The sequence below is a fragment of the Lissotriton vulgaris genome, chromosome 1_1, assembly GCF_964263255.1.
Source record: "Lissotriton vulgaris chromosome 1_1, aLisVul1.2, whole genome shotgun sequence".
Classification (NCBI taxonomy): domain Eukaryota; kingdom Metazoa; phylum Chordata; class Amphibia; order Caudata; family Salamandridae; genus Lissotriton; species Lissotriton vulgaris.
Window position 1 is genome coordinate 1,359,276,970 of NC_141685.1, and position 18,747 is coordinate 1,359,295,716.

The window sequence follows — 18,747 nt, forward strand, 5'->3', positions numbered from 1 at the left end:
ATCCTCAACCCCTCACCCTCACTCACCCTCAACCCCTCACCCTCACTCACCCTCAACCCCTCAACCCCTCACTCACCCTCACTCTCACTCATCCTCACTCTCACTCATCCTCAACCCCTCAAACTCACCCTCACTCACCCTGACCATCACTCACCCTCAACCCCTCCCTCACCCTCAACCCCTCACTCACCCTCAACCCCTCACTCACCCTCACTTTCACTCATCCTCACTCCCCCTCAACCCCTCACCCTCACTCATCCTCACTCACCCTCAACCCCTCACCCTCACTCACCCTCAACCCCTCACTCACCCTCACCCTCACTCACCCTCACTCACCCTCAACCCCTCACCCTCAACCCCTCACTCACCCTCACTCTCACTCATCCTCACTCACACTCACTCACCCTCAACCCCTCACTCACTCACCCTCAACCCCTCACCCTCAACCCCTCACCCTCAACCCCTCACCCTCAACCCCTCACCCTCAACCCCTCACCCTCAACCCCTCACCCTCACTCACCCTCAACCCCTCACCCTCAACCCCCCTCACTCTCTCATCCTCACTCACCCTCAACCCCTCACCCTCACTCACCCTCACTCACCCTCACCCTCACTCACCCTCAAACCCTCACCCTCAACCCCTCACCCTCAACCCCTCACTCACCCTCAACCCCTCACTCACCCTCACTCTCACTCATCCTCACTCAACCTCACTCAACCACCCTCAACCACCCTCAACCTCACTCAACCTCACTCAACCTCACTCAACCTCACTCAACCTCACTCACCCTCAACCCCTCACCCTCAACCCCTCACCCTCAACCCCTCACCCTCAACCCCTCACCCTCAACCCCTCACCCTCACTTACTCACCCTCAACCCCTCACCCTCAACCCCTCACCCTCAACCCCTCACCCTCACTTACTCACCCTCAACCCCTCACCCTCACTCACCCACCCTCAACCCCTCACCCTCACTCACTCACCCTCAACCCCTCACCCTCACTCACTCACCCTCACTCACCCTCAACCCCTCCCCCTCGACCTCTCCCCCTCACCCTCACCCTCACTATCCCTCACTCACCCTCAACCCCTCACCCTCACCCTCACTATCCCTCACTCACCCTCAACCCCTCACCCTCAAACCCTCACTCACCCTCAACCCCTCACCCTCAACCCCTCACTCACACTCACTCATCCTCACTCACCCTCAACCCCTCACCCTCACTCACCCTCACCCTCACTCACCCTCAACCCCTCACCCTCAACCCCTCACCCTCAACCCCTCACTCACCCTCACTCTCACTCACCCTCACTCAGCCTCAACTACTCCCCCTCACTCACCCAAAACCCCTCACCCACCCTCAACACCTCACTCACCCTCACCCTCACCCACCCTCAACACCTCACTCACCCTCACCCTCACTCACCCTCACCCTCACTCACCCTCACCCTCACTCACCCTCACCCTCACTCACCCTCACCCTCACTCACCCTCAACCTCAACCCCTCACCCTCACTCACCCTCACTCACCCTCACTCTCACTCTCACTCACCATCACTCTCACTCACCCTCACTCTCACTCACCCTCAACCCCTCACCCTCACTCACCCTCAACCCCTCACCCCCTCACCCTCAACCCCTCACTCACCCTCACTCATCCTCAACCCCTCAAACTCACCCTCACTCACCCTCACTCACCCTCAACCCCTCACCCACCCTCACCCTCACCCCCTCACTCACCCTCACTCTCACTCATCCTCAACCCCTCACCCTCACTCACCCTCAACCCCTCAACCCCTCACCCTCACTCAACCCCTCAACCCCTCACCCTCAACCCCTCACTCACCACCTCACCCTCACTCACCCTCACCCGCTCACTCACCCTCAACCACTCTCACTCACCCTCAACCACCACTCACCCTCACTTCACATCCACACTCACCCTCACCCCTCACCCTCACACATCCTCAGCTCACCCTCGAACGCCCTCACCCTCACTCACCCTCAACCCGCCTCACCCTCAACCCCTCCACTCACCTCACACGCTCACCATCCTCACTCACACGCACCCTCAACCCCTCACTCACTCACCCTCAACCCCTCACACCTCAACCCCTCACCCTCAACCCTCACTCACTCACCCCTCAACCCCTCACCCTCAACCCCTCACCCTCAACCCCTCACCCTCAACCCCTCACCCTCAACCCCTCACCCTCAACCCCTCACCCTCAACCCACCCCTCACCCTCAACCCCTCACCCTCAACCCCTCACCCTCAACCCCTCACCCTCACTCACCCTCAACCCCTCACCCTCAACCCCCCTCACTCTCTCATCCTCACTCACCCTCACCCCTCACTCACCCTCAACCCCTCACTCACCCTCAACCCCTCACCCTCACTCACCCTCAACCCCTCACTCACCCTCAACCCCTCACCCTCAACCCCTCACCCTCAACCCCTCACTCACCCTCACTCTCACTCATCCTCACTCACACTCACTCATCCTCACTCACACTCACTCATCCTCACTCACACTCACTCACCCTCAACCCCTCACTCACTCACCCTCAACCCCTCACCCTCAACCCCTCAACCCCTCACCCTCAACCCCTCACCCTCAACCCCTCACCCTCAACCCCTCACCCTCAACCCCTCACCCTCAACCCCTCACCCTCACTCACCCTCAACCCCTCACCCTCAACCCCTCACCCTCAACCCCCCTCACTCTCTCATCCTCACTCACCCTCAACCCCTCACCCTCACTCACCCTCAACCCCTCACTCACCCTCACCCTCACTCACCCTCACCCTCACCCTCAACCCCTCACCCTCACTCACCCTCACTCACCCTCACTCTCACTCTCACTCACCATCACTCTCACTCACCCTCACTCTCACTCACCCTCAACCCCTCACCCTCACTCACCCTCAACCCCTCACCCCCTCACCCTCAACCCCTCACTCACCCTCACATCATCCAACCCCTCAAACTCACCCTCACTCACCCTCACTCACCCTCAACCCCTCACCCACCCTCACCCTCAACCCCTCACTCACCCTCACTCTCACTCATCCTCAACCCCTCACCCTCACTCACCCTCAACCCCTCACCCTCACTCAACCCCTCAACCCCTCACCCTCAACCCCTCACTCACCCTCACCCTCACTCACCCTCAACCCCTCACTCACCCTCAACCCCTCACTCACCCTCAACCCCTCACTCACCCTCACTTTCACTCATCCTCACTCACCCTCAACCCCTCACCCTCACTCATCCTCACTCACCCTCAACCCCTCACCCTCACTCACCCTCAACCCCTCACCCTCAACCCCTCACTCACCCTCACTCTCACTCATCCTCACTCACACTCACCCTCAACCCCTCACTCACTCACCCTCAACCCCTCACCCTCAACCCCTCACCCTCAACCCCTCACTCACTCACCCTCAACCCCTCACCCTCAACCCCTCACCCTCAACCCCTCACCCTCAACCCCTCACCCTCACTCACCCTCAACCCCTCACCCTCAACCCCCCTCACTCTCTCATCCTCACTCACCCTCAACCCCTCACTCACCCTCAACCCCTCACTCACCCTCAACCCCTCACCCTCACTCACCCTCAACCCCTCACTCACCCTCAACCCCTCACCCTCAACCCCTCACCCTCAACCCCTCACTCACCCTCACTCTCACTCATCCTCACTCACACTCACTCATCCTCACTCACACTCACTCATCCTCACTCACACTCACTCACCCTCAACCCCTCACTCACTCACCCTCAACCCCTCACCCTCAACCCCTCAACCCCTCACCCTCAACCCCTCACCCTCAACCCCTCAACCCCTCACCCTCAACCCCTCACCCTCAACCCCTCACCCTCAACCCCTCACCCTCAACCCCTCACCCTCAACCCCTCACCCTCACTCACCCTCACTCTCTCATCCTCACTCACCCTCAACCCCTCACCCTCACTCACCCTCAACCCCTCACTCATCCTCACTCAACCTCACTCATCCTCACTCAACCTCACTCAACCTCACTCAACCTCACTCAACCACCCTCATCCTCACTCATCCTCACTCATCCTCACTCATCCTCACTCATCCTCACTCATCCTCACTCATCCTCACTCATCCTCACTCATCCTCACTCATCCTCACTCATCCTCACTCATCCTCACTCATCCTCACTCATCCTCACTCATCCTCACTCATCCTCACTCATCCTCACTCATCCTCACTCATCCTCACTCATCCTCACTCATCCTCACTCATCCTCACTCATCCTCACTCATCCTCACTCATCCTCACTCAACCACCCTCAACCACCCTCAACCACCCTCAACCACCCTCAACCACCCTCAACCACCCTCAACCTCACTCAACCTCACTCAACCTCACTCACCCTCAACCCCTCACCCTCAACCCCTCACCCTCACTCACTCACCCTCAACCCCTCACCCTCACTCACCCACCCTCAACCCCTCACCCTCACTCACTCACCCTCAACCCCTCACCCTCACTCACTCACCCTCACTCACCCTCAACCCCTCCCCCTCGACCTCTCCCCCTCACCCTCACCCTCACTATCCCCCACTCACCCTCAACCCCTCACCCTCAAACCCTCACTCACCCTCAACCCCTCACCCTCAACCCCTCACTCACACTCACTCTCACTCATCCTCACTCACCCTCAACCCCTCACCCTCACTCACCCTCACCCTCACTCACCCTCAACCCCTCACCCTCAACCCCTCACTCACCCTCACTCTCACTCACCCTCACTCAGCCTCAACTACTCCCCCTCACCCTCACTCACCCAAAACCCCTCACCCTCACTCACCCTCACCCACCCTCAACACCTCACTCACCCTCACCCTCACTCACCCTCACCCTCACTCACCCTCAACACCTCACCCTCAACCTCAACCCCTCACCCTCACTCACCCTCACTCACCCTCACTCACCCTCACTCTCACTCACCATCACTCTCACTCACCATCACTCTCACTCACCCTCACTCTCACTCACCCTCACTCTCACTCACCCTCACTCTCACTCACCCTCACTCTCACTCACCCTCAACCCCTCACCCTCATTCACCCTCACCCTCACACAGTGCAATAGTTCTCAGACCATTTCAGTTAGAGCTTTTAGAAATGTTTATGGCTTTTTTTATTTGTAATACTTTCGCATTGGCTACAGGAAACAAAAATGCTAAACATTTACAAAAAAAAAAAAACAATTCTAAAAGCACTAACTCTAATGGTGCGAGACCTATTGCATTTCCAATGCTTGTTTGAATATAAGTTGATGATTGCTTCTAGTAATTTTGAGAGGATTCTCCAAGCTTTCATTTTAGCCCAAAGCTTGGCTCTTGGCACTTTATCAAAGGCTGCTTTAAGGTCTACGAATCATGTGTAAAGGATGTTTGACTTGGCAATCGCTTTCTTTGCTAAGTGCTGAAATATTGGTTAAAGTCCCAATGCCAGCTCTGAACCCAGTCTGTGTTTGAGATTAGACTTTTGCACCTTACCCATTGCTCCAAGTCTGCCAATAGATTTGTTGCGTAGATCTTTGCCTCCACATCTATAAGGGCTATCAATTAATTGCTGGGGTCTGAGCGTGTTCTTGACTTATAAATGGGTTGGAAGATGCTGCCCCTCAAGGAGTCGGGAATTTTTCCAGTCTTTAAACTATTCGAGAACAGAGGGGTTAGGTAGCAGGACAAAAACTCTGGGTCATACCTGAACAGTGCGTTCGGTAGGCCGTTGGGGCCGGGTGCCCTGTCCGATCTCAAGTGTTTTATTGTATGCAGAATCTGCTTTTGTGTTATCTGTAAGGGTTCTACTCTTTGAGCGTGCCTGATAAAAATGCTGAAGCCTTTCTGTACTTCTCCGATTTCAGTATGGAGTTTGGGGTTGGATAAAATCTTTAAATCAGTGACTGATGCATCCGCCGATACCCATTTTTCCTTACTCCGACTCCTAGCCTCTGATATTTTCTCTGGACTGGAACCCCTTTTAGTCGCATTTGTGTTGTCCCCTATGCTATCTGTTGTCTGTTCAGTTCTGAAATTGTATATCTCGTCTATATGAATGCTCCAAGATTGTTCTGTTATGTCAGAGGTAGATTGGTGATGTTTTCCATTTAGCATGAAATTTATTTTTGCCCAAAACGGTTTCGAGTTTCTCTGCTTACTCGCATGGAGCAAGTTGGCCTCAAAGTTTTCCTTATATGTTTGTTTGGCCGCTTTTATTTCGTGTTTTAGTTCCCTTTTCGTCTTTTCTATAGTTATGAGAGACTGTTGTGAAGGTTGGAGACCATTACTTCGAATTGACCTTAGTTGTTTGTTCAGCCACGTTTTTATTGCCCGTATGTTTGGCGTATACCATGGCCCTCCTCCGGCTCTGGTTGTTTTATGATCATTGTGGGTAGATTGACATTTTTTATTGATGTTGATTGTGAAAGACTCCCAGAGCCCCGTAATATCTCCAGCATGGGCTGCGTCACTAGGTGTTAACAACTACCGGCATGTCTCCATTATTTCGTCAATGTTCTTTTCGTCCCAAGTTAGCCGATTTAGATTGTAAAGTTGTGTCCTTAATGTAAGGGGATTTGCCTGCTCTGACCCAATTGGAGTGATGGTTAATGTAAAAGTTTGAGGGTAATGATCACTTTCAACTCGATCCTGAATTTGAAAATCCGTTATGTACGGAAATAGATCGGGGTTAGCTAGCGTAAAATCAATTGTTGATCCTGTTGTAGATTCAACCCTTGTGATTGCGGCTGGGCTGTCCAAGGGGCCTCTACCGTTTAATGCGTGTAGAAAAAAGTCTTCTAGTTTTGCAGAACATTTCTTGCCCATAAGGTCTTGTCTACTTCGGTTACCCTGCCTTGGCTGTATGAAGCTCGGTAAATGTGCTCTTGGCCTTGAATTAAATTCATATTGAAATCCCCTGTTATTATTATGTGGGCACTTGGGCAGGTGATTTTTAGTGTTTTAATTGCAACTATTAATTGATTAATTATTTGGTCCTTCTCCTTTCTTGCTGGATGGAAGTAGAGATTCAATATTAATAGGTCCGCTGACGGTGAAAGCTCTAACTTTAGTACATTGCATCCATGAGGAGTCAAGATCGATGCTTATGTCTCCCCAGGAGAGGTCCGTAGATATACAAGTCAACAGGCCCCCTTTGGCCCTTCCATGCTGTGCCTCCTTTTTTGCAGGAATTATATTTTCTTTGTATCCCACAAACTGAGAGTTTTTTGTCTGCCAGGTTTCTTGAAAAAGGAGAATGTCATGATGTTAGATAAATTCCCAAAAATCTTCTTACAACTTTGCACTTATGCCATTAACATTCCAGGAGCAAATCCTAATGCCCCTGGATTTCCTTGGTGGTTTGCTTGATCTGGTTCATACGTTTCCCTGCTGCTTATGTCCCAATGTTTTCCTGGTAAGTACCCCGAAATCCGCTACTTCTCCTTGTGCAATTGTAATTGTTATTCATACTGAAGAGGGTGGAATTCTGGGAGGAATTATTCTTTTAAGGCCTTCCATGAATGCTTTGATGGGAGGTACCCTAAACAATGATAAGTGTTGTCTTTTTTTTGTGATTAAGCTGCTATATAGCAGCAAGATGTAATCGTATAGTTGTGTATGCTAGATTACATCTTTGTAGATGTAGGAGATAACAGATAATGTTTTGTGTTGAAGCATCTAGTGGATTGATTGTGTTATTGCAGTAAATAACAATTCTTTCCCATTTAGCTGCATAGCATGCACTAGTGGTAGGACGTCTAGCTCCTTTAATGACGTTCATACTGTCTGGTGGGAGATTGAGGTAACCAAATTCTAAGACTTCAGGAGCCAGATTGCTAGGTTCAGTTGAGATGGTTCTGGATGTCTTATCTCTCCATGGTTCTGTGTGAGAAGCTCTGGGGAGAGGTGCAGTTTTTGGTGCAGAACTACTGAGAGCTCTTGCAGTGTCGTGAACCACGGTTGTCGGGCCCATGTTGAAGCAACCAGGATCATTGTGAGAGACCGTTGCTTGAGTTTGCGTACCAGTAACGGAATGAGTGGGAGAGGCGGAAATGCGTACGCAAATCTGCCTCACCAGTTCATCCATATCGCATTGTCTTTGGACAATGGGTGTGGATACCTGGCGGGGAAGTTTGGGCATTTTGTGTTTAAATGTGCGGCAAACAGATCTATGTCTGGGTGGCCCCGCAGTTGAAAAAGGGGAAGAGGAACTTGGAGATGAAGTTCCCATCCATGAATCTGCCGCTGTTGACGACTGAGCAGATCAGCAATTTGATTGTGTATCTCAGGTAGATGCTCTGATAAGAGGTATATCTTTTGAGGAATGGCCCATCTCCAAATGCTCTGTGCTAAGAGTGATAGCTGCAGAGAGTGTCCCCCCCCCCTTGTTTTTAGGTCTCGACTACAGCATTGTTTGCAATGCTTGTTTGTCGAGATTATAGTAAGGCTTTCAAAAGTCTCCCCAAACTGCGGATCGGGTACAGTTCATGTGAGCCAGGCGCGTGCACATCGCCAGCCACAACCCACACCATTTGTCTGAGCCTCGGCATCAGACTTCAAAGGAAGCAGCTCCCCCACCCCCCTCCGCGCAATGCCAGAGCTTGTTGTTTCCTGCCTCGGCTAGTGTTCTGATGCAAGTTTTTTTGCCCTACGGATTCACCAGATGGGAGTTCATTTGCAGGCAGTTTCCAGAAGCAATGTGTTTCAATTTGTAAGCAATGAAAGTCCACCTTCACGTCGTGCTTTTGTAATTTATGTATACTTTTTTTGATTTTAAACTGTTTATTTTTAAACGGAGCCATGCCGGTTAATTGTTTTTCGAATTACTTTTGCTTCGCTACCTTGTAATAGGTTTCTTTTCGTTGAGCGTATGCTTTTAAAATATGGATGGATACTTACTATTTATTTATGTTTAACTGCAATGTGAACGAGCCCCACTTCTCCCACCCCACAGCTGCGGACGTCAAGACCCCTTGCTTCACGCAGAGAATTGTGTGATAGGCGCTAAATTTTAGAAAGATCGATGAGCCTAGTTACGCTGCCCCATTGACGACTTGGATAGTCGATCCCTGGACACCATGATCGGTTCCTAATTGAGATGTGCTGTTTCTGCGCACACTCGTGCTCATCCGCTGCACTCGGTAAACAGACTGCCCGAATGGCCTCTTACCATTGTCCAAGTTAAATACCCTCCGTGCTGCCTCCCACCAGCGAAAAAGCTTAAGTGATCTGCCATGCCCCGTGCGACTTCTCTTTATCAGCCCACACCGCTGTTATTCATGTTGCCACCTCACACGCCCTCTGTGTTGCCTCCTGCTGTCCTTCCATTTCACAGTCACACCAAAAGCACTACTTTTCAAACCGAAGGCCTCCTACCCATAAATGTTGTTGAAAAAGCAACAAGAGGCTTCATAAAACTAGTCCTTAGTACCGGTAATTGTGAAGCGCACCCATGCTTGTTGAAGAAAGTAGTCCGCTTGCATTGAAATAATTATTTAAATATACAACATTATGTGGAAGCATTTCTCAAAATCATTGGGGTGTTTACAATCAAAGCAAAATACTGACACACATCACTGCTATGCAAGCAGACTGGCATTCATTTCCGTAATCTATTTTTTAAAATACCTTTCCTAATGTGATTACTCCCTTGCTTAAATGATATACATATATACAAAAAAAAAGCCTTGGCGAACGTGGTTATGTGCCCACATTTACACATATAAAACAAACTTGGGCACACAATGTAACAGTACAACAAGCACCGTGATAAAGCCAACAGTGTGAAACTTGATGTATTATCTGGAAACCTTATCAGCTCCTGCAATGTTTTGCTTGCAGACTTAATTAGTTCTCCCCAATTATGTAGTTGCAGCACTTCCTCAAGCCACTAATTGCAGCTGCTCACCAACAGACCCTGCACAAGCTCACCAGTACCAGGACATTCCTGCCAATACACAGCCCCTGAATAACAACCACAAACACACACTGTGCTCCATTTCTTTCCTTACCATCAATATTTGTTAGATTTAAATAAGAAATAGTGGCGCAGAATAACATTGAGGCACTTTTTTTGTTTTCACAAATGCTGAATGTGGAAATGGTGTTTCATGGATTCCAATATCTATTTCAATGAAGTTGCGTGAACAAAGAAATTCAGTTCTAGCTTCTTCTGCAAAACCTCCCCCAGTCTGAACCTTGAAGGGCAATAACTTTAGTTCACAGAAATTCTAGGCGTTATCTGATTTTATGTATGACCCCCCCCCCCCCAATCTGCGTATTGTTCTGCAAGTGCTGTGCAGAAAAAATGAAAATTCATATTTCTTCCAGCTCAATGAAAGATCACATTGCCTCTCACTTCCCAGTATTATCAAGTTTTAATAAGGACATGCCTTTTTTTGTCCCTCACCAAAAACAAAACTATCCACACACTTTCTTGACACAATTCAACTCAGTGCCACATAATTACAGGCCACATAATTACTCTCTACTGAATACAACATACACTCCAGACAATACCACTCAGTTCCACATAATTATATGCTACATATTTACACTGAACTCAACTCCAAATACCACTCAGTGCCACATAATTACACGCCACATAATTACACTGCACTCAATAACTCCAAATACCACACAGTGCCACATAATTAAACGCCACATGATTACACTGCACTCAATGCAACATACGCGTCAAATACCACTCAGTTCCACATAATTACACACCACATAATTACAATGCACTCAATGCAACATACATTCCAAATACCACTCAGTGCCACATAATTATCTGCTACATAATTACACTGCACTCAATGCAACATACACTCCAAACAATACCACTCAGTGCCACATAATTATATGCTACAAAATTACAATGCGCTCGATGCAACATACACTCCATATACAACTCAGTGCCATATAATTACACTGCACTCAATGCAACATACACTCTAAATACCACTCAGTGCCACAAAATTATATGCTACATATTTGCACTGCGCTCAACCCAACATAGACTCCAAACACCACTCAGTGCCACATAATTACACGCCACATAATTACACTGCACTTAATGCAACATACACTCCAAATACCACTCAGTGCCACATAGTTACATAATTACACTCTATCGCATCACCACAACATCTCTCAGCGCCACCACAGCATCAATCTGTGCAACCATTCAACAACAACTGGTTCAAATATGTTCTCTCAATGTTTCAAGCTTTATTACAAATGTCACAAAAAGATGTTAATATTTCACTTCTGTTCTTGGATTTTCGTCACAATAAAGTACACTGAACATAATCTTCACAAAAGTTATTTACAAAAGTTTAAGCTATTGCCATTATAAATTACAATAACTTTTATTTAAGTATTAATTATTTAAAAAAATTAAAAGCTATTGTTATTTGCAATATCAATACATCGAAGTCACGTAAATACAACACATATTGCATTACAAATGCTATAGGTGTCACATTTGCGAAAGTTAAAAGTATTGGCATTGTAAATGACAAAGCTATTAATTTTGCCATTTTCAAAACCAACACATAAATAAAAAATGTGTAATTTAAAATACCAATAGCTCAAACTTTCCTAATGCGAGACCTATTGCATTGCAAATGCTTGTTGTATATAGTACATTGCTGTCATGTTGTCCGTCCGAACGAGGACACCTTTGCCTATGAGATATTTCTGGAATTAATTTGAGGCAAGAAATATGGCTAGTAACTCCAGGTGATTGATGTGGAGGAGTTTTTGTTGAGGGGTCCACATACCTTGAATGGTGTGGTTCAACAGATGAGCTCCCCAGCCGGTGAGCGATGTGTCCACGGTTAGTACTATTTGTGGAACCGGGTCTAAGAATGACCACCCTTTGGAAAGATTTTGTGTGTTCCACCATTGAAGAGAGCGATATGTGCGGCTGTCTACCAACACCAGATCTGTAAGATGACCTTGAGCTTCGTTCTACTGTTATGCTAGAAACGCATTTGGAGTCTTGCGTAAGGGATAATTAAGATGCAAGAGGCCATCATCCCTATTAACTGCATTAAGTCCTTTCCAGGCAGTAACCATACTGGATAACTTGTCTTACCCACTTGTCCGTGGTGAGGAAATTCCAGACAGGTAGGAACTGTAATAGTCTTCTCCCGATCGGAGTGGAGTGGTCTGAGGGTAGTGGAGGAAAGGCACTGTTTTGTGGTGGAGGGAGTTGCGGGTGTTAGAACCACGTTCTGTGCCCCTATTGTTATTGCCTCTGTAAGTCCCTCTGAAATATCCTCTGTTAGGGGAAGTTTGAGAGGGGCTTTGATAAGTGGAATAAGTGTCTGTAACAGTGGTCTTGGCGGCACTCCTGTAAGAGGAGCAAAGAAAGGAACCTCTACTAGTTGTTGCTTGTAGCACCCCCATGGATTTGGCTGTATCTGTGTCCTTTTTCATCTTTTCTAAAGCTGTGTCCACAGTGGGTCCAAACAATTGTTCCTGATCTAAGGGTTGATTGAGGATGGTAGTCTGCACCCCTTGCTTTAAGCCCAATATGCGCAGCCTCGCATGTCTACGTAATAACACGCTTGTATTAACTGCGTGGGATGCTGTATCTGCAGCATCCAGGGCAAATTTTATTGAGGTGTTCGTGATTAACTTTCCCTCATGTCTGAGATCATTTGCTTTGGTCATCTGGAAGATGTTGCAGGAGTTTTTCAAGTTCATCATAGTGAGCCCTGTCGTACCTTGCAAGTAAAGCTTGCAAGTTAGCAATGCTCCGGAAGTTTGCTGCCTCGGACGCAACCCTTTTACCTGATGCATCTAGGAGCTTTGATTCTTTGTCTGGCGGAGGGGCAATACCCGTGGTTTGGGAATTTGCCCGTTTGCGGGGATTTGCCACTACCAATGAGTCCAGAGGGAGTTGACCTTTGATGTAAGCTGAATCGCTTGGAGCTGGCTTGTATTTTTTCTCACTCCTAGGATTAAGCACCCTAGCCCTGACAGGATCTTTAAAAACCTCAGGGGCATGTTTAATCATCCCCTTGAGCATAGGGAGCGTATTTGTAGTTTTATATGGCTGGGAGAATGTCTCTAGTAAAAAATCCTTCTCTAGAGGGTCTGAATGGAGTTGAACCCTATGGTATTTTGCAGCTCTATTTATCAGTTGCGCAAATCCTATATTATCATTGGGGGGTGGTCTAGAGGGATATAAATCTCACTCAGGCACATCTGGGACATTGTAGTCGTCCCAAGAGTCATGAGGTGGGGTACTGTGTGTATCATCATCAGTATCTGTGAGATGTGGGTATATTCCCTCACCCTCACCTCCTATATCCTCATCATCCTCTTGTGGTGTAGGTGAAAGCGGAGGAACTGGAGAGTGTGCTGGAGAGGCTATAATGTTTGCTGGTTGTGGAGGTGGAGAGAAAGGCCTCATAGGTGAGGTTGAGGAGTCTTTTTTCCTCTCAGGAGTTTGAGGTGTCCAATTTTATCTTTTTAGGTTTTTATGGAGGTGACGTGGCCAGTAATGGGGTCAATATGGAGTGTTTTTTGCTTAGGATCTGGATGGACAAGTTCTTTGGATCCGCTGTCTTTTTTGAGTGCCGAGGACTTTGGCTCAGAGTGGTGTTTTGGCCTGTCTTGCTTAGCTTTAGGAGGGATTTTTGTCTCCTTTTGCTTAGACGGAGTTTTCGACTCAGAGTTTAGTTGTTTTTACAGCTCAGAGGACTTGGGTTGAATTTGCTTCGGTGCCGGAGAGACTGTTACTTTTGGTTTCGGTTTGGGTGTCGAAGATTCTGGGGTCGATGAGACCTAGGTTTTATGTTTCGGTGCCGAAGATGGTCTGTCTCTGGTTCCAGATCTTCGGTGCCAGCCTCGAACATGTCTTCCGGCACAGAAACTGTTGAACTGGACATTTCGGGACTTCGAGCCCGGCAACCAAGTATGGTCTTCTTAGAACTGAAAGACTCACAGGCCATGCAGTGTTGACTCATGTTGTGGCGAGAGACAAAGGTTGCAGACCTTGTGGAGATCTGAGTGTGGGAATTTAGCCCCACATTTGCATTTTCTAAATGGAGTCCTTTCCATATGCTGGTTGATGGTGTCGATCAGCCCAATGGCCCACGTCGACAACTGGACTCGAATAATTCTTTAGAACTAGATACGCGTCAAGAGAGATCGCGATCGAAACAATACCGTCGATCGGTGAGAGTTTTGTGTGTCGAAAGGGAATCGAAAGGACGTCGACCCGGAGCGCAGCAAATTAAAACCGAACCCGATGGCAGAAAAAACAATCTAAGGATGGAGTTGATGCCCATGCGCACTACTATCCAGAGGAGGAGTCACCTATCTCGTGACTACAAAGACTTCTAAAATAAAGTGCAAGCATCCGAGCCCAACACCAGATGGCGATCCATGCTAAAGTATACAATCTACAGCTCCTATGCCTCAAACAGATACTTGCTATTTCTATAAATTGGGGTGGATATCCTACTTGAGTCATGTGTGTCATTTCCTGATCATTGTGTGTATTTCTAGATGTCTTGCACTCCTGTCGGTTAAGCCAAAGGCTGCTCGTCCATACTACCCCTAATAGAGACCCTTTGGATTGCTGAAGCAAGCCCCTGTCCACTTATAAAGGAACCCCTGGACTCTTTACACGGTATATCAGACTATTGATATATTCCATAAAGAGCCAGTTTCCTACATTGCTTAGCAATTGAAAATATGCTGAGAGGTCTGTGTTTAATGGTTCTAAAGAGAAAGAAAAAAAATATGGATGTAGATTTGCATGAAATCAGGGCTCTCCTAAATTTGATGACGTCTTTGCTAGAACAATCTTTACTATACCCATTATGGACCACTGGCTTTTGAAGAACTTATTCAAAGTGTTACTCACAAAACCTCTCCCTAAAATAATGTCCACAACATAAATGAAAGAATTGTTATGTTCCCTGTATGTAGAAGGATTACCCTTCGCAAAAATGAACATCTGCCATTGTTCTGTAGTCAACATACTGATTTAAACAATAAGGAAGATAAATGGCTGCTTTCATGTCCCTTGTGTGTTGTTTTCTCTCTTTGATTGAGCGACCACCATTATATCTGTTCTATGGATCCCTGATGAGAAGCCGGGCAAGGACTTACTATTGCAGGATATCTCGTCTGAGTTGTCCCCACAGTCATCAATTCCATTGCACCGGAAGGAGTTGGCAATACAACGGTTGTTCAGGCAGTGCATGTAGCCTCTCTTGCAGTGCCGTGTGCCTGTAATAATAAAGGAAAGACCAATCAAAGACAACAATGAAACAGCATGGAACACAATCTTCACCTTAATGACCAGATACCTCATGAAAGTAGTGGGACTGGTTCCTCCAGACTTCTGCAGTGTTATGAGATCTGCATCTCAGGCAGAAGAGCATCAATGCCATACAAGAGTGGACAACAAAAATGCCACATAAGAGTCCAGTAACAGCTTTTATAGGGCATAAGGAGTATAGCATGATAACACGGTTTTCACACTAAACTTCTTGGACATTTTGACACTGTGCTGTCACCACCTGCTTAATGCACAGAGAAGCCTGCCTTCACATGCTACTTAAGGACAACAATCACCGTGAAAAAACAAATAGCTTCCTTCCTCCACCGTTTCTTTTTAAATGTCCCTTAACATCATGTAACTGTCTGCCACCCAAAAATACCAAAAAAATGAAGGGAGGAACTTGTGTGTAATATGCAACAGATAACAACGCTTCCTCTTCGTTGCACTCTCAATACTGCTTTCTCTTGAAAGTGCTATCCGCACCACTGAAGCCGCCTAAATGAAAATCTGGGGTACTCCTATCTACCACACATCTCCAATGGCAATAGCCACCTCGCCCTGCCCGACTCACACAAGACTATACTTTGAACTCCTGCAGAAGGGGGCATGGCAGCACTAGCACTGCCATTGGTGACCTACTTTCTTAAAATGAGAAATACGTTGAGGAGCAAATAAACAAATTCAGAGCCCAACAAGGCCGATCTGGAACGTACTGCAAAATGATTGTTTCTCATCTGATTTGTCCTTGCAGTGGGCCACCCGGTCACAGGTCATGTTGTAATTGATGCAATCTCCGTTGCCACATTCAAACTCATCGTGAGGATTACAAGTCGAGTTCAGGGCTGCAGGGGTAAACACACAGATTAAGTACAGTGAGAGTCAAGTGCTTGGCAGCCAAATTAATACACTCCTGCACATTTGGTATAACATGGGTTGAGTTCTCCTCCTCCAATATAATATTTCTAGTAAAGGTATATAAACCATGCAACTTAAAATAACATTTTGATTCAGAAGTGTTTTAAAAAAATCAGAGTCTCTCTGATACCTGAAACTTTCATTGTATTCCAACTAGGTGTCAAAGCATTGTTGTATCCCATCAAATGCTCCGGAAGCAGTATATTTTAGGTCAGGCTGAGATCGAAGTTGGATGGCCTCTTGCCAAGCATATGATGTGGATGGGGGACTTGTACCACAATGTATATAGCTGCATTTATACATGAAGTGCTATGCCTGCAAAATGCTGGAGAGAAAAAACCCCCAATGTAACTTCTCAGGTAGGGACTGTAACTCCGCTTACTTTGATTTATAGAGTAATAGATTTCCAAGGAGCCTGCAGAGAAAATAATCTGCTTCCTTTTTTGGCTCTGCAGTACATGGAAATCTTTGTGTACTGTTCTTTAGGCCATGTAGTGTAGATGAAATACAGTTTCCCTTACCTGTGACATAGGATTGAGAGACACCAGAGGCCAAATAATGTGTTTTCGTTTCTGGCTCAGCTGGAAAGTCTGACTGCGGTGTCCAGTAGTAGTTATACCAGTAGATCAAAGCATGTGCTGTTGCTCTGGATAACTTTGGTAAATACGGGTGGGATTGCTAATATTTAAATAGGAGGAATGGCAAAAACACTGTAACGACTCAGAGGTGGTAGAATACAGAGTTCATAAGTGCTGCTCAGCTCAATACTCCTCTATTGAATGATACAACATTCAATAGAGGAGTGAGCTGAGCAGCACTTTTGAACCCTGTATTATTCATCACTGGTGCCAATGTACGGTTAACTTGTTTGAATTGGGTTACATATTCTTGTACTTTTGTCGAGTGGGGCAGCAAAGAAAATAACCTGTGTGAGAGTTTTAGTTTAAGATAGTATTGTTTAGTGGTCAATGAGGCTGCTCAACACCTTCACGGGATGCTTCTGTTGACTACAAAGTCTCTTCTTGGGTTACCTCTGATCTAATTACCTAAATGGATGTCTTCACTGCCAAAATGACAAACAATATTTGGTGACATGCTTAGCTCTGTCACTAGCACTATCTAAAGGCAGAATATGGAATCTTGGATATCATATTAAGAACACTATTTGGTATCCTCATTGCCATAATGAGGACTGCAGAATGGACACTTTTCCAACAACGAGGATACTATGGAGAGAGACCTTGGTGCCACCTTAAGAAAAGTAATGCGTGCAATGCTGAGAAACTAGTGGAGAGCCTCAGCATGCCATGCTTAAGGCAGAAATCGGGAGGCTAACTGGTTATGATGAGGACTTGAAAATATGAGGGTGTTTAGAAGAGAAGGAAGATATTGTTACAACAGATACATTAATACACAGCATAGTGCAGTCTAATGGTCACATTAAGGGCACCCATACACAACCACTCCAATCCAGCAACTCACTCACCTTTGCAAGTGAAATCCTCCAGCAGAACCCGCTCACCACGGCAGGAGCAGTTCACCCGGCCCTCGGCTGTCAATAGACACAAATCCTGGCATCCGCCATTGTTGATCTTACAGGGAGACAGCTCGCCTACACACAAAAATAGAGATCAGATAAATATACATCACTGAGGAAACACCACCCTTTGAGCCTATTATACATGTTTTGAGAGTCTGACAAAGTGGTTGTTGTAAAGTCATCCTGTGCCCTGGGCACCCCCCAACTTTTTGCTGACTGATGCTGGTGGTGAATGATTTTGACTGACCCTGGGCTCTGCCTAACCAGGCCCAGGGCCAGTGCAGAGCTGAAAGGAACACATTAGAGTACAGTTAAAGCACAAGTTACTTACCTTCGGTAACGATATATCTGTAAGAAACAGTAGTTGGTGTTAGATTCCTTACCTTAGAATATCCCCAGGCGTCAGACTGGATCAGGAAAGTTTTGCGTAGCAGTACCCCTGCGCGTCGGTAGGCGTTGTCTGTGGCTCCGCGTCAGTCGCGGACACCGGGATGACGTCGGAGTACTTGGACGCCGCCCCTGCGCGCTGACGTCAGTTCTTGTACATAGCTTTCCGCGCCAGGAACGCAGAGCCATGCCAGAGACTGACACTGGTGCCATAAAACTAGGGCCCTCAAAGGGAATACCTTAACCCTAGATGTCGGTTCGCAGAACGGGGAGGATGGGTGGGGCGGTAAGGAATCTAACACTTACTACTTTTTCTTAGAGAAGGCAAGTAACTTGTGCATCTGAAAGAAACAGGTTAGTGTTAGATACCTTAACTTAGAATAGATACCCCAGCAATACTGTAGCAGGGTTTCCGTTCTCCCACAGAACTGTGCACAGAGATCTAGAACCTGGGTGAGTTAGGGTGACCCAAAACTCACCTTTGTTTCAGAAATCCCCTTACCAAGCTAGCTACAGTGTCTCATCGGTAGTAATTACTTCCCAA

General features: G+C 47.3%; 1 protein-coding gene across 2 annotated transcripts in view; it reads right to left on the bottom strand.

Moving 5' to 3' along the window:
- LRP1 (LDL receptor related protein 1) overlaps window positions 1–18,747 on the bottom strand; it is a 1,437,817-nt gene that overhangs the window by 745,908 nt on the left and 673,162 nt on the right. For both annotated transcript variants that reach the window (XM_086966724.1, XM_086966716.1), the window contains exons 45-47: window positions 17,763–17,888; window positions 16,075–16,203; window positions 15,187–15,306 (exon numbers count right to left, since the gene is read on the bottom strand). In XM_086966724.1, the coding sequence (XP_086822850.1) occupies window positions 15,187–15,306; window positions 16,075–16,203; window positions 17,763–17,888 (375 nt within the window). The remainder of the gene's footprint in view (window positions 1–15,186; window positions 15,307–16,074; window positions 16,204–17,762; window positions 17,889–18,747) is intronic.